Genomic DNA, 14,448 nt, shown 5'->3' with positions numbered 1-14,448 from the left:
TACATTTAACCCGCATTTCCATACAGACTGAACATTTTAAAAGTTTCCTTGTTTCCATGGAGACAGAGTCTGAACGTTTTGAAATTATGTTCAGTACTGTTTTCACAGAGATGACTAAGATCATTTTCAAAAAGTGGCATTTTTCTTCGAGTTCATGGAGACGGAGGCGGAGCGTTTTCCAAAAGTTGCATTTTCCCCGTTCACAGAGAGTGAAGGTTTTCAAGTAGGCTAGTTTGTCCTTGTTTCCACGGAGACGGAGTCTGAGGATTTTCTAGAAGTCGCATTTTCCCATTTCCACAAAGAATGAGAGAGTAGTTGTCGTGTAAACGAGGCCTGGTTGTCAATATTTGCAAATAAACTCAGAAGTTCTCATTTTGGATCATCACAAACTTTAATTTTCCAAACGTCTCTCTGGGTTACCACATTCAGGTTAACTTTAAAAATAACATCCCTTTAAAAGACAAATACACAACAAATAAACATGTTTCCTCTCCAGTTTGTCTGCAGCGTCCTGCAGGAACACATTCTTTTTACTTAAAAAATCAACAAAACAGGAAGGAAACAAAATAAAAACTTCAGGGGAAAATTCTGATCATATGAAGACAAAATAAAACAAAATGAACTACATTACAAAAAAAAATATAATCTTTTGGAATAATCTCTGACTGAAAGTGTTTTAAATTATATTGAAATATGCAGATTCACAGTAAATAAATGATTAAAATCATTTACACTAATTCTTTGATATTGAAGGTGTAATAATGTTTTAAATGAAACAAAAAGAAGAACTTTAAGTGAAAATCCTGAGATTAAAACAAATTATTGCTGAAGATTAAGTGGTAAATTTTCATTATATAGTCAGAAGAACAATCCTGGTGAATTTACATTACAAATACAAAGTACTAAGTTCAGGACAAAATAATATTGATCTTTGGTATCGGTGGGTTTGATCTACAAGACCTTCCTTTGGACATTTTCTCTGATTAGACATAAAAATGAAGAAATACGCAAAACTGAAAGAGTAAATCTGTTTAATTAGTCCAAGTCAGAGACAAAACTTTTTGTTTATGCAGGACGCTGACAGCAACTGAGTGCACACACAAACACACACACACACACACACACACACACACACTCACGGTCATGTTTTGAAAACTATATCAGTTTCCACGGCAACAGCAGAAACACTGAAAACACTATAGTTAAAAGGTCCGATTTTGGAGTGTTTCCAAAAAGTTGTGTTTCCAGGGACTCTGAGTCCCATTGTCGTGTAAGTAGACAGCCGAAACACGACCAGAATGTTTGCATTTTCACTTGAAATTATTACTGCGTAAAAGAGCCAAAAACTTTTACTGTCAAAGTGATAAATTCACTTCATGGTACAACGTTCAGATGCAACAATACCAGGCGTTGCTTTCAGACACAAACTGTAAATATCACAAATCGTATTGGACCCCAGAAAACAACTGGTCCCCGCGGTGTGAGACATCTCATAGTATGATCTCAACATGGCAGAAAAACAAGTACAGACACACACGAGCTCAGGACATTGTGCAAAAACATCAACAAGACAGGATATGAAGTGCCAGAGAGAACTTACATCATAAATAATTAACAGAATAAAAGTGGTTATTTTGGATGACAGAACTGCCAAAATAAAAACCAGGACAACAAGCTATGACGCATGTTGGAATGTCACAACATCTTTTACAAAGGAGGCCAGAAAAAACAAACATTTGGAAAGAAATATTTTTTCACGTTCAGGTTAAGACTTCCATCATTTCTAAATGATTCTTTTTCTGATCAAAGAAAAAGTCTGGCGACTGAGCCGGGGAAAACGTGTCGGGGTGGATCTAGTTCTGTGGCCAGGCGTCCTGAAACGAGCGTCCAGGCTGGTTTGGTTACGAGTTGAACATCTGGAGGTTGGTGGTTCAAAGCCACCTTTGTTTGACCTTCCTGTCAATGAGCGACTCTCCTCTTCCCTTCATAGCCTGTTACAGTTCTGAGGAAGAGGAGGGGAAACGTGTGAAAGTCCATTGATGCTCACTCTCCTCACCATCTGGCCTGGTGCTGCCCCCCCGGCGCCGCCCCCTCCCCCGCCCTGCAGGGTTTGGGTGAGGCTCACCTGTGCGGTGCTGAAGGAGGTGATTCGTCCGCTACCGGCAATCTGCAGGTTCACCGTGGTGGCATAGCTCGCCTTCTGGTGCCCCGCCTTGTTGGGGGCCGGGAGGGAGGAGGGTGGGGGGGTCGCGGGGGCCGCGGGTGTTGGGGGATGTGGTTGGTGGTTGTGGTGCAGGTAGGGGGAGGGTGGCGGGGAGGAGAGAACCAGGCAGGAGGAGGACGAGGAGGGCGTGGGCTCACGGGTGGGTCGTGCGACGTAGGCGCAGATCAGCTGGCTACGACAGCTGCCCTCCTCCAGCTCCTGGTCCCCCCACTCTGCCGGGGAGGCAAGGGGGGTGTGGAAGTCGGGGGAGGTGGGCTCGGGAGAGCAGGTGATGACGGCTGACGCGACGATTGCGTCGGGGCTCTCTGCTCGGTTGTATTTGTTTGAAAGCTCTCTGACATCGGGCCAGGGGACGTTGGTAAAGTGTTGCCCACCGAGAGCGCTCCGCCCTGGGGTCAGCCTGCCAGGCGAGAGCGGGGACTGAAGCCCGGCCTGAGGGCTGAGGCAGGATGGGGAGGTGCTGTATGAAGAGCGGCCGCTCCAAGGGCTTGCTGGACAGGACTCCTGCTGATCAAATGATCCGCGGCTGCTCCCGTTCAAGCCAATGGACCTCCGGCGGCCGTCGGCCCAGTAGCGCCGCTGCCCGGCGCCGCTGCGGGCCGGACTCGAAGGCCTATCGGCCACGCTGGAGGAGGAAGACCTCCGGAGGCCGTGGGAGGCTTGAGAAGACGGTCTAGAAGGGGAGGAGGCTCTGGAGCTGCTCCTTGGAACAAATGAAGAAGAAGAAGAGGTCGGGAGGGAGGAACGCTCCAACGGGTGGAGGCCTGATGTGGAGGAAAGCAAGGGAGGATATCGGGGATTTCTCGGTTGGGGCGCAGCAACACTATTCGTCCAGACATTCATGGACACACCGATCGGCGGCGGCGAGAGGATCTGCGGCGGCGAGAGGATCTGCGGGCTCAGGGATGACGAAGGAAGCCCAAAAGTTCCAGAAGGAGTCCTAGGCAGCTCCACGGTGAGACCCAGCGGGTTGTGGGGGCTTGTGGTTCCGACCCGGGAGCTCCGGGGGTGAGGAGGCTTGTTGGCCATGGGGGACGAGTAGTCATGCGGAGGAGGCGGAGAGCAGAGGCGGGCGAAGGAGAGCGGGGTTGGCGAAGGTGATGGGGACTGAACTCGCGAGTTCGGTTCGGAGGCAGAGAAAGGTCGCGCCACGCGGTTGTGCGATTCGGACCAGAGAGGATCGTGTGTTTGTTGCTTTAAGTCCCCGTTAGTTAGTGACGCCTTGCGAGGACTTTCTGACCATCCTCCGTTCATCACCGGACCCTGACGGCTGCTGGCGAGTGGCGAGGGGAAACCCACCGAGTTGTTGTTGTTTGTGTTCTGTGAGGAATCTAGTTTGGAGTGAAGGAAAGATGGACGAGGGGACGGAGAGGTACGAGGTGGCTGATGATTGGACCGGCTGATGGAGGGAGAGGGGGAGCGATGGGAGAGCGAGGGAGGAGCAGACGGCAGGGGGGATGGAGAGGGGGAGCGATGGGAGAGCGAGGGAGGAGCAGACGGCAGGGGGGATGGAGAGGGGGAGCGATGGGAGAGCGAGGGAGGAGCAGACGGCAGGGGGGATGGAGAGGGGGAGCGATGGGAGAGCGAGGGAGGAGCAGACGGCAGGGGGGATGGAGAGGGGGAGCGATGGGAGAGCGAGGGAGGAGCAGACGGCAGGGGGGATGGAGACGGCCTGACGGTGAAAGACGGATGCCATGAAGGCTGCTGCCCGTCCTTCTTGGATCCGTACGACGGGGTGCTGCTGCCTTGCTGACTGGCAGCAGGTTTAGGAGAGGGGACGCACCGCTGCAGGTGAGTGGACGGTAAGGACGGGGCGGGGACATTTGTGGGCGGAGCTTGTTGTTTGTTCTTGGACATACTCTGACTGATGGACTGGCTGATGCAGGAGGCCGCTAAAGATCTGGTGAAAGCAGAAGAGCTGAGGGGGGATGAACACAGAGGAGAACGGAGGGAGGGGGAGGGCGTAGGAGAGGGTGGAGGACCCGCCCTGAATGATGAAGACCTTCCAGCCGGAGCAGGAGAGGAGGAAGTTGGGGCTCTCGTGAAAGACATCCTGCCTGAAGGAGGAGGGGGAGAGGAACAGGAGAGAGCCTGCAAGGCTGTGAAACCTCCAGGAGACGGAGGAGTGGGGGATGGAGCTGGAATGACCCTGAAGGGCGAGGAGCAAGGAGGTGTTCGAAAGGACGGGGCGGGGGAGGGGGACAGTAAGGGCGAGTGAGTGGGCGGAGCTCCCAGAGGAGAAGAGGACTGGTATCTGATGCTGGGTCTGAACGCTGAGGATGTGGGAGGAGCCATGGTGGTGGTGGGTTGGTTGGCCAGGACGGAGGCGCTGGAGATGTTCAGGCTCAGCTCGTCCCGTTCCCTGAAAACACGAAGGAGGAGAAGGAGGAGGAGGAGGAGGAGAGAATGTTTAGTTTTGACTACTTTATGCTGATATGAACTGTGGACATACTGTAACTCTACAAACAACATTTTTTTATTATTAGTGTATTTATGTATTTATTGTGAGTTGCTGCTACAACTGAGACTTTAGACGCCCCGTCAACGTGGAACACTGCCAGTTCATCATGGAGGAAGTGTGGAAGTGATCCGATGATGTCAGGTTTGATACACGAGTCCCGTTTACGAATATGAACAGATGAATGAACAAAACCTCTTCCAGAACTTACCACCAAGTCCAGTTGACCCGATTGAGGCCCGGACCATCTCTGTGATGTCATCACTTCTAGACCTCTAAACCCCGACCCTCTCTGTGATGTCATCACCTCCCGACCTATAACCCCGCCTCCCTCTCCGTCATGTCATCACCTCCCGACCTATAACCCCGCCTCCCTCTCTGTGATGTCATCACCTCCCGACCTATAACCCCGCCTCCCTCTCTGTGATGTCATCACCTCCCGACCTATAACCCCGCCTCCCTCTCTGTGATGTCATCACCTCCCAACCTATAACCCCGCCTCCCTCTCCGTGATGTCACTGAACAACACCAACATGATGGACTACCTGAGCTGCAGAAGCTGCTGATGCTCTCTGATTTAATAAGGACACATGCTGGATTAGTAGATTCTTTGTTCATGGTGTATTTCTGTGGCACAGCGCCACCTATCCCCTTGACATATGTACTACATCATGTTGAGTAGTTTTCATGGTGTCACATGGACGCAGATGTTTTCTGTTGGACGGGAAAGAAGAGGGTTTGGTCTCATGTTTCACTGAGAAGCCTCCTGCCGACCTTCGACAGAGGAAGAGTAGCAGCTGATGTTGGTTCATCTTCTCTTCATCGTTTTTATCCAACGTTATGTTGAAGGTTCACTCTCCTGTTTTGATGTCTGCAGATTGAGAAATCACCCAAAACGTCTGTTCCCACCATTCCACATGTCACGTGCTATGAGAGCCCAGGAGAGCAGCCGTTTTGTGGGAATGTGTCAGTACTGTAGGAAGATGTGGTTTTCGTTTGTCCAGCGTTGAAAATCAAATGAAGTGGTGATATAACTTTTATTGTGCCTATTTTAAATTCACATCTATTCTATTTTATTTGTCATGTTTTGCCATCGACTGGACCGAGACCACAGAATTTCATACCACCACATGTGAAAAAAACATGTGCTGGATTATTCATGATTACTCATCCTACAAAGGAATTTTTAAGAGTGAGTTTCCATGGAAATGAAAGAAATGCTGGAAACGATGTAGCTTCCATGTTGGGCCACTAGTTGGTGCTGTTGTTAGTTTTACTACTGAAACCACACACACACACACACACACACACACACACACACACACACACACACGCACACACACACACACACACACACACACACACACACACACACACACACACACACACACACACAGAACAGAGAACAATGAGATCTAAACATTAACAGCCGGAGAACTTTATAGTGGACAGACCACAAAGTTGGATTGTTTTTACGGTGACTGTCAAAATAAAACTACCAAGTCTGACTGTTATTACGGTGACTGTCAAAATAAAAGTACCAAGTCCACGAGAATATGGACTGGGAGACATGACCCCACGGAGGAAACTTTGTTCTGATTGTCTCTACTGATAGACTACATGTTACTATGGTAACCAGGACCAGGAGCAGAGTTCCCGCCGCCTATATGGCGACGGAGCCTGAGCATTCTCCAAAAATTCCACCGTCGGAGCTGTTTTCAATAAGTTGTGTTTTCAGTAAGTCCGAGTACCGTTGTTAACACGCATACACGCACGCACGCACGCACGCACGCACGCACGCACGCACGCACGCACGCACGCACGCACGCACGCACGCACGCACGCACACCAGATGTTTGACCACTGTACTCTTATTTTTTTAAGAGACGACTGGGTGTTTTCTTTTTCAAAATAAAAACAAGTTGTTCGGAAAATTCTGCTGATTAACGATTGTTAATGGAGTATTGGATGCCCCCTGCTGGTTGAGGACTGTTAATGGAGTATTGGACGCCCCCTGCTGGTTGAGGACTGTTACAGACCGTTGACAGTGGACAGTGGGAGTTACCTCTGGTCTTGCCGGGCGGAGCCAACGATGTTCCAGCCTTCAGGTGAAGCTCGATGTCCCCTTGCTGTCGGCAGGTCGGTGGGTCTCAGGCTGGTGAACGTCGGGAGTCGGTCGCCGGTCCGAACGGGCGGCGGCCTCTGTAGGGCGGGGCTTGATCCCGCTGACCACGGAGGAACTGCCCCCTCCTCTCCTGCTACGTGGTGGCTGGAATATTGACTCACAGTCACTTCATCCTGCGGCGTCCAGGAGACATCCGGCGCGGTGGCGCTTCCCTCGGGCAGGCGGAGCTCCTCCCTCTGCTCTCTGCTGCGCTCTGGCTGCGGAGGCGTGGAGGTGAGGGTCTCTGCTGGAGCCAGGTTCTTCTGTGGGAGGGTGGAGATCCTCAGGACCTCCAGCTCTGCTGAGTTTTCAGTGCAAAGCGAGAATCCAGGGTCATGTGAGTTTGTGTGCCACACGTCTGTTAGTCCAGTGGGGATTTGATATCCTGGTATGTCTTCATGTTGTAGACACTCTGCAGCTGCTGCATCCTCCTCCTCCTCCTCCTCCTCCTCCTCCTCCTCCTCCTCCTCCTCCTCCTCCTCCTCCTCCACCTCCTCCACCTCCTCCTCTGAGTCTCTGGAGACTTTCCTCTGCAGCAGGTTCTGAACGGAGATGGTCGGCTGCATCACAATGTTCACACACGTGAAGTCTTCTCCGACAGAATCAAGCTGGCGTCCGGCGGTCTGTTCTGACCTGTACAGGAAGAGCATCAGATCAGAAAGCAGTCATCCTAAAACATCCATCCATCTTCTCCTGCATATCCGTTTCTGGGTCGGGGGGGTGTCAGTCTGAGCACCGTCACCCAGATCACATTGCACCGATTAAGAACCTCCCTGCAGGTGGAGAGCCCACGGGAAGGTAGCGCCAGGCGTGGGACACGAACCCTCTACCTTGAGACTGAGAGTCTCATGCTCTACCTACTGAGCTGGCAACTAAGCAACTTAAAATAATCTTGAAAGTCGTGGAAAATTTCAAACCAAAGAAAAATTTGCTCTAAAAATTATGACAAGAATTTAGGGATACACTGATACCGTTACCGATACCAGTACCAGTACCAGTACCAGTACCCGGTTCATGGTCCTCAAGGCAGTGGAGATAAGGGAGCGAGGCCTGAGGACGATGAACTGGTACGAGGGAGCTTCATGCTGCCATGACGAGGCGGACCAACAGCAGGGGGCGTGGCCAAGCTGCTGAAGCTGACAGGTCGGTCATCTGTTGGTCTTCCTCTCTCTTTCACTCTCTCACAGCCACAGGGAGATATTTAGGTACTGAAACATGGTACCGTTTGATTTTACCAGTATCGGTTCTCGGTGGTACAGACGGAATTCGGTCGGTACCTATAAAAGTATTGAATTTGGTACCCATCCCTATTGACAGTACTGTGATATGTATCAGTACTAATAGTTTACACAGTGACAGTGTTTTGTGGAGATGTTGAGTCCAACTTAAGGAACTAAATACACCATCAGAACTGATAATGCAAGACCAAACTAATTGGAGCTAATTGGTTAACCTGCGGACTCTTCTGACATGCCACAGCAGCGAATTACAAAAATCCTTTTAGATCAAGATGATGGCTGGACTGGTTGTCTAACATTGTGGTATTTATACAATAAAATGAAAAAGAAATCATAAATAATGCACCTTGAAACAGAGAAACCCAGATATTTAGGTAAGCTGGGGAATGCTGATGGACACTTCCGCTCACCGTTCTGTTTTCTGCGTCACATCAGTAGAATGTCCGTTCAGAACTGGGTCCTCTGAGGCTCCTCCCCTCACAGCCTCTGGGGACAGTAGGGTGGTGTCACTGGCAGAGCAGCACCAACTGAAGCTCTGGTCTTCGGTTTGAATCCTGGAGGTGACGGACACCGGGGAAGCGGAGGACGTCTGTCCTGAGGTGCACCAGGGGTCACAGCCATTAACGGAAGGCTGGTGTTTGAGCTCGGAGGGTGGAGGCTCCGCCCATCCTGAGGGATTCTGGCAGCCTTCATCTATGCTGGCCTCGCTTTCTCTGGTTAAGGCAGAGATGAAGTCCCTGGGTCTGGAGAGGACAAATCCTTTGGTCTGGCGGTGAGACGACCGCTGCTCTTTGACCAACACATGACCGGACGGCGGCGCCATCGCAGACTCCTGGAGATCTGAAGGAAAAAATTGAAAACGCATGTGACCGAGCAGAAATGGTTTTTTTCCGAGATCGATGAACCTGAGGCGACATGGCGACGTTCTGAAATGAAGAGGGGACCAATCAGAAGCTAGCAGCAACTTTGAAAAATTCGAAAACGCACATTAGCTGAAAACGATGATGTCATGGCTCCGCCTCGCAACCTATAACCCCGCCTCCCTCTCTGTGACATCACTGAACAACATGGCGGGCTACCTGCTCCAGGTGGAGCTGCAGAAGCTGCTGATGCTCGTCGCTTTGATAAGGCCACATTAGATTTACACCACCTATGGGCCGGGAGTATGTGCTACATCGTTTTGAGTAGTTTCCATGGTGTCATGTGGACGCAGATGTTTCCGTGTGGACGGGAAACTTTTTTCGAATTACGGGAAGAAAAACGATGGTTTTGGCTCATGAAACAGGAAAGTTGTCTAGTTTTCCGAAACACGAACTACAGTGGATCTTAGCATCTTAGCGTAGCTTCGAATGGAACGTTTGGTCTGGATGAGACAGTATCGTCTGAGGAATCTGATAAAAAGCTTCATGTTGGAGGTTGTGGAGAAATCGACCTACCCTCCATCAGGCTCTCTGCTCTCTCTATCTGTGCTTCTCGGACCTTCTGGCCCTCCCGGGTCCTGGTCTGGCTCTGGTACTGGCAGTAAGTCCTGGTCTGGCTTTGGCTCGTAGTTTGCTGCCTTGTTTGACTCTGAGCTTTGGTCTGGTCGTGAGCGTGGGCTCCACCTCTGCTCTCCGCGAGGGAGTCTTTCAGCCGGTTCTGAGTAGGACTCTGTTTCTGGCTTCTGGTCTGGACTTGGGTTGAGGGTCTGGTCGAGACCCAGGACTGGTTTCGAATGGTTCCAGCCAGTTTCTGATGCAGTGGTACCTTCATGGTGCTGGCTTTGGCGCTGTACATCTGCGCCAAGGTTTGGACTTTGCTGAGGATCCGCTCCGAGTTCTCCATCAGTACGGGGTCCACCGCGGGACCCGTCTCGAACAACCCGACGCCGGCGACTTCCGATCCCAAGGTCTCAAACAAGACGCGGTTGGCGGTGACGATCCTGGAGTGGCGAGACCACCGGCCCACCTTTATCTGGCTGGGGAGACCGTCCAGGCTCCCGCTGGTGTTGGAGAGCTCTGTGCTTGTTGCTTTTGGCTCCGCCGGGCCGGCTGGGCGGAGCCTGTGGCCGTTAGTCACCACCTGGTTTCCAGCTTCAGAGGCTCCGTCCCTGGACCGGTTCTGGTTTTGCTCAGATGGATCAGGCGAGTTTCCTGTTTGATCCACGACGGTCAACGTCTCCTCCTGTTCTTCCACTGACGATTCCTTGCTGACGTTTCCCTGCGTCTCCGTCTCCGTCTCCTCCACCTCCACCTCCACCTCCACCTCTTCTACATCCCACTGCAGATTCAAACCCGCCTGACCTGACACTTCCTCACGTTGATCGACGTTAATGGTTGAAGGTTCAGTTTGTTTCTCTGCACCGGGGTCCAGGCAGCTGATCAGGTCGCTCGCCGGGTCTGATGGTTCTGGAGGTACAGAACCGATCGGGTTACATGTCTCTTCGTCTTCCATGTTGGATTCGCTCTCTGGCTCCCCCTGCTGTTCACTCAAGTCGAAGCGAGACACCGAGTCTTTAACCAGGCCTGAGGGGATTTGTGAGAAGCTGCCTCTTCTGGGCGGGACCAGCCCTTCGTCGTCATCCTCCTCCTCTTCCTCATCCACCTCCTCTTCGGCCGCTGCCTCGTAGTAGCTCCTGATCTTCTCGATGATCTTCTTGTCCCTCTTGGTGAGGTGGGAGCGTCTGGTCGGCGGCTGGCGTCTCTGGATCGGCTGGTTGGACGCGTCCGGGTTTGGCGGCGAGGCGTCCGCTAAGGGCGTCTTCGTTTCCTCCTCGGCCGAGAGGAAAGGACGCTGGTCTGAGGTCGGGGTTGTGAGGACGCTGCGTTCTTGTCCATCGTCACTTTCTTTGGTCTCCTTTTCTGGGGTTTCCAACACTCCTGCTTCCTCTGCTGTCTTTTCCTCCTCACTTCCTGTCTCTGCCGTTCCCTGGACTTCCTGTGTGAATGTGTGTGTTTCGCTGCTTTGACTCTGGACGGCGGCGGCGGCGCTCTCCACCCCGGCTGCTTCGAGCTCCTCCACGATTGGTGCTTGCTCTGTGGTGGGCGGGCAGGTGAGTGGCGGCAGAGGGCAGGTGAAGTTGGACGGAGGTCGACTCTCTTCAGGCTCCTCCTGGACTCGCTCCTGAAAGAAAAGTCAAACGGCAGAGTTTACCTTTAACCACCCGACTGACGTACTGAGCTGAAACTGGAAGATGGAAACAACCAAACTTTAGAGTTCACTCCAGTGCCAAGCTCCTTCCAGGCCGGACAATCCAGGATCTTTCTTTAACATATATTAATATATAATATTATGATATTAATATTTAATCAGAACGTCAGTAATCCAACTCTGCTCAGTAATACCAGAGAAGTGGAACCACCTGCTTGAAAGCACTAATAAAATACTCGGATCATTTGTGTGCCAAACCACATCATCCAGACCGCCTCCCAACAGAGAAATACTGAGAACACGTTTCCACGTACCCGGGTATTTGAAAAACTGTGATATTTCTCTGCGTTTGAGCCACACATTTACACATAAACCAGCTACGACTCACCACAAACGATGATTCCTGAAAACTATGGAAACAGTGGAGATCTTGATAAACTCTGTCTCCAGTTGCATCCAGTTGGTGGATATTTATGTCATGTTACACTGCCCCCTACAGGTTTGTCTGCTCATAGCAGCTCTGAACCAGGTGTATATGCGGGTACATGTAAATGAAGATTTTGTTTTCAAAGGTAGAGGGGGAAAAGTCCGTTTTTTTAAAAACCTAGGTTCGTGTAAACGTGGCCTCACACACTCAGAAATGCTTACAAAAGCCTGGTTCCTCCACCGTTCTGGGGATTTTCTCTCAGTGAAATAAGAAGGAAACGTCTCTGCCGACACTCTGTTTTGTCTTTCCCTGTCATTCGCCGTATCGGCTTCAGCAGCAGGAAGCACTGAAGACACACAGGCCAGTTTCAAGCAAAAGACAAAGATTTGATGTGTTCCAATGTGGAGGGGATTTGGTCTTCCAGCACACAATGACAACTTTTAATGAGAAAACTTTTTCAAACACGCAAAAAAAGGAGAAAATCGAGTTTCAATGATGAAAATTTATGACGCTTTTCAGGTTGTTAATATAACCTGTGAATCTGTGGGAAAAAAAAATCTAAAACCTGACCGCTCACTGTAAACCCCGACCCAACAGCAACAAAACACCCAACAAACTCACCAGCCAACAAACCACCAACCGACCAAAACAAACCACCAACCGACCAAAACAAACCACCAACCGACCAAAACAAACCACCAACCGACCAAAACAAACCACCAACCGACCAAAACAAACCACCAACCGACCAAAACAAACCACCAACCGACCAAAACAAACCACCAACCGAACAATACAAACCACCAACCGACCAAAACAAACCACCAACCGACCAAAACAAACCACCAACCGACCAAAACAAACAATTCAACCAACCAAACACCAACATGAACCAAAGTCAAACAAAACACACTGAACTTTTAAAAAAAGCCTTCTGACTAAATTACCAACAAAAGAACCAAAAGAAGCAACCAACAGACTGACCGACCAAAAGAACTACCAAAGAACTGACCAAAGAACTGACCAAAGAACTACCAAAGAACTACCAAAGAACTGACCAAAGAACTACCAAAGAACTGACCAAAGAACTACCAAAGAACTACCAAAGAACTGACCAAAGAACTACCAAAGAACTGACCAAAGAACTACCAAAGAACTGACCAATCGACACCAAAATGACAAAGGTAAACAAAAGACAATGAACTCAAAAAGACAACCTTCTAACTAAAAAAAACAACCAAGAAAAGAACCAACCCACCAACCACCTTGAATCTAACCGACCGACCGACCGACCGACCGACCGACCGACCGCCGACCGACCGACCGACCGACCGACCGACCGACCTAAAACCATGCTCGTCAGGGCGATGTTCCAGGTGAACATGAGTGTCCTCACCACAGCGTCAACGTGGAAGGCGCCGAGTCCCTCCCTGGCTCTGCTCTGGTTGATGAACTCCAGGATCTCCTCTGTGATGGAGAGAGTGGGAGGAGGGCTGAGGGGGGTCAGGTCCTCTTCGTCCTCTTCCTCCTCGTCAGAACAGGAAGAATAACACCTGAGTGAAGCGACTCACTGCGACGGGTTCACGTGAACAATGCAAACAACAGAAGAAGTCCCATGAGCGCGAGCGTCAGTGGTACCTCTCCCTCCCGGTTCATGTGCGGCGGCGGTGGACCGGACTCGCTCCTCTCCACCTCCACCTCCACCTCGATGACGGAGGACGCCAGCGTACTGCTGCTGCCGGCCGAGCCCAGACTGTCGGCGCGACACAGCTCGCCGTCGCTGCCCGCCTGCTGCAACACAACAGCGACACGGCTGTAACGACCCGCCGACGTACGAAGGAGCTTCAGTACGGAAACCGAACGCCTCCTGACTCCGCCCGTCTCCTCCAGCACTCAGTGGAGCAAAACGGTAAAACGGTCTTACCTTCAAAGCTGCAGGAATCCCGTTCGGTGGAGAAAGTGGACGACAACAGGAGAGAAGATGAGAGCAAAGAGACGAGATGTTAGAGATTCTTTAGATTTCAACACTTTGAATCAAACAATCACAGTTTACAATTTCACTTCACACTAATCTCACCTTCAGATTACATTCAAAAGTCAAACAAAAAGCTGGAATTCACAACAACAATAAAAAATAAATAAATAAATAAATCATCATCATCATCATCATTATCATCATAATCATAATCATAATCATAATCTCAGACTTTGGTGGGAAAGTTTTTTTTGTTTTTATTCACGGTTAGCTGAACATATTCCATTATTTCTAAATGTGATTTAAAAAATATATATTTTAGAAAGTTTTAAAAATTTTGATTAAATAAAGTTTTATTTGCTAATATTTCTTTTTAGAAAATGTATTTTTATTATTACAAAATGAAAACAACTTTTTACTTCTAAATGTGTCACAATTTCATTTTTTACGAATATTCTGCGGTTTTAATTTGAGAAAAAAGTTAAACTTCCTTTAATTTTGCTCAACTTTAATTTGAAAGTATTTGATAATTTTCCAGAAAATTTTTCTGGTTTTAATTTTAAAATGATTTAATTGATTAAATTTTTGCGAACCACGCGTGACTCCTTCCCAACTATCCGTCTCTCTGTCCTTTTCTATCCTTCCAGCCTCCAACACCAACCGGAACCGCAGACAGACAGTCGGTAAAGAGTTGAACTGAATTGATTCCAGGAGCAACAGCGCCCCCCAGTGTCTACATTCAGCAGAGCACTGCAGGCAGCGGCAGCTGGTGGTAAAGCTCTGAGCTGGGGCTGAGTGTGAAATTAAATTAAATACAGCGCATTCATAAAGTA

The 14,448-nt window shown here is 49.8% G+C and overlaps 1 protein-coding gene across 1 annotated transcript in view; it reads right to left on the bottom strand.

Annotated features, from left to right (window-relative positions):
- Nucleotides 1-382: 382 nt before the first annotated feature.
- The window catches only part of plekhg2 (pleckstrin homology domain containing, family G (with RhoGef domain) member 2), a 75,909-nt gene continuing 61,843 nt past the window's right edge, over nucleotides 383-14,448 (bottom strand). The window contains exons 16-23 of the mRNA XM_080460245.1: nucleotides 13,565-13,572; nucleotides 13,279-13,431; nucleotides 12,977-13,165; nucleotides 11,033-11,186; nucleotides 10,392-10,924; nucleotides 9,521-10,301; nucleotides 8,495-8,924; nucleotides 383-4,586 (exon numbers count right to left, since the gene is read on the bottom strand). Coding sequence (XP_080316371.1) covers nucleotides 1,985-4,586; nucleotides 8,495-8,924; nucleotides 9,521-10,301; nucleotides 10,392-10,924; nucleotides 11,033-11,186; nucleotides 12,977-13,165; nucleotides 13,279-13,431; nucleotides 13,565-13,572 — 4,850 coding nt within the window. The 3' untranslated portion in view covers nucleotides 383-1,984. The remainder of the gene's footprint in view (nucleotides 4,587-8,494; nucleotides 8,925-9,520; nucleotides 10,302-10,391; nucleotides 10,925-11,032; nucleotides 11,187-12,976; nucleotides 13,166-13,278; nucleotides 13,432-13,564; nucleotides 13,573-14,448) is intronic.

Source organism: Lipophrys pholis, assembly GCF_963383615.2.
Source record: "Lipophrys pholis genome assembly, chromosome: 3".
NCBI lineage: Eukaryota > Metazoa > Chordata > Actinopteri > Blenniiformes > Blenniidae > Lipophrys > Lipophrys pholis.
Note: the sequence above shows the minus strand (reverse complement) of the source record. Positions and strands in the feature narration are given on the sequence as shown.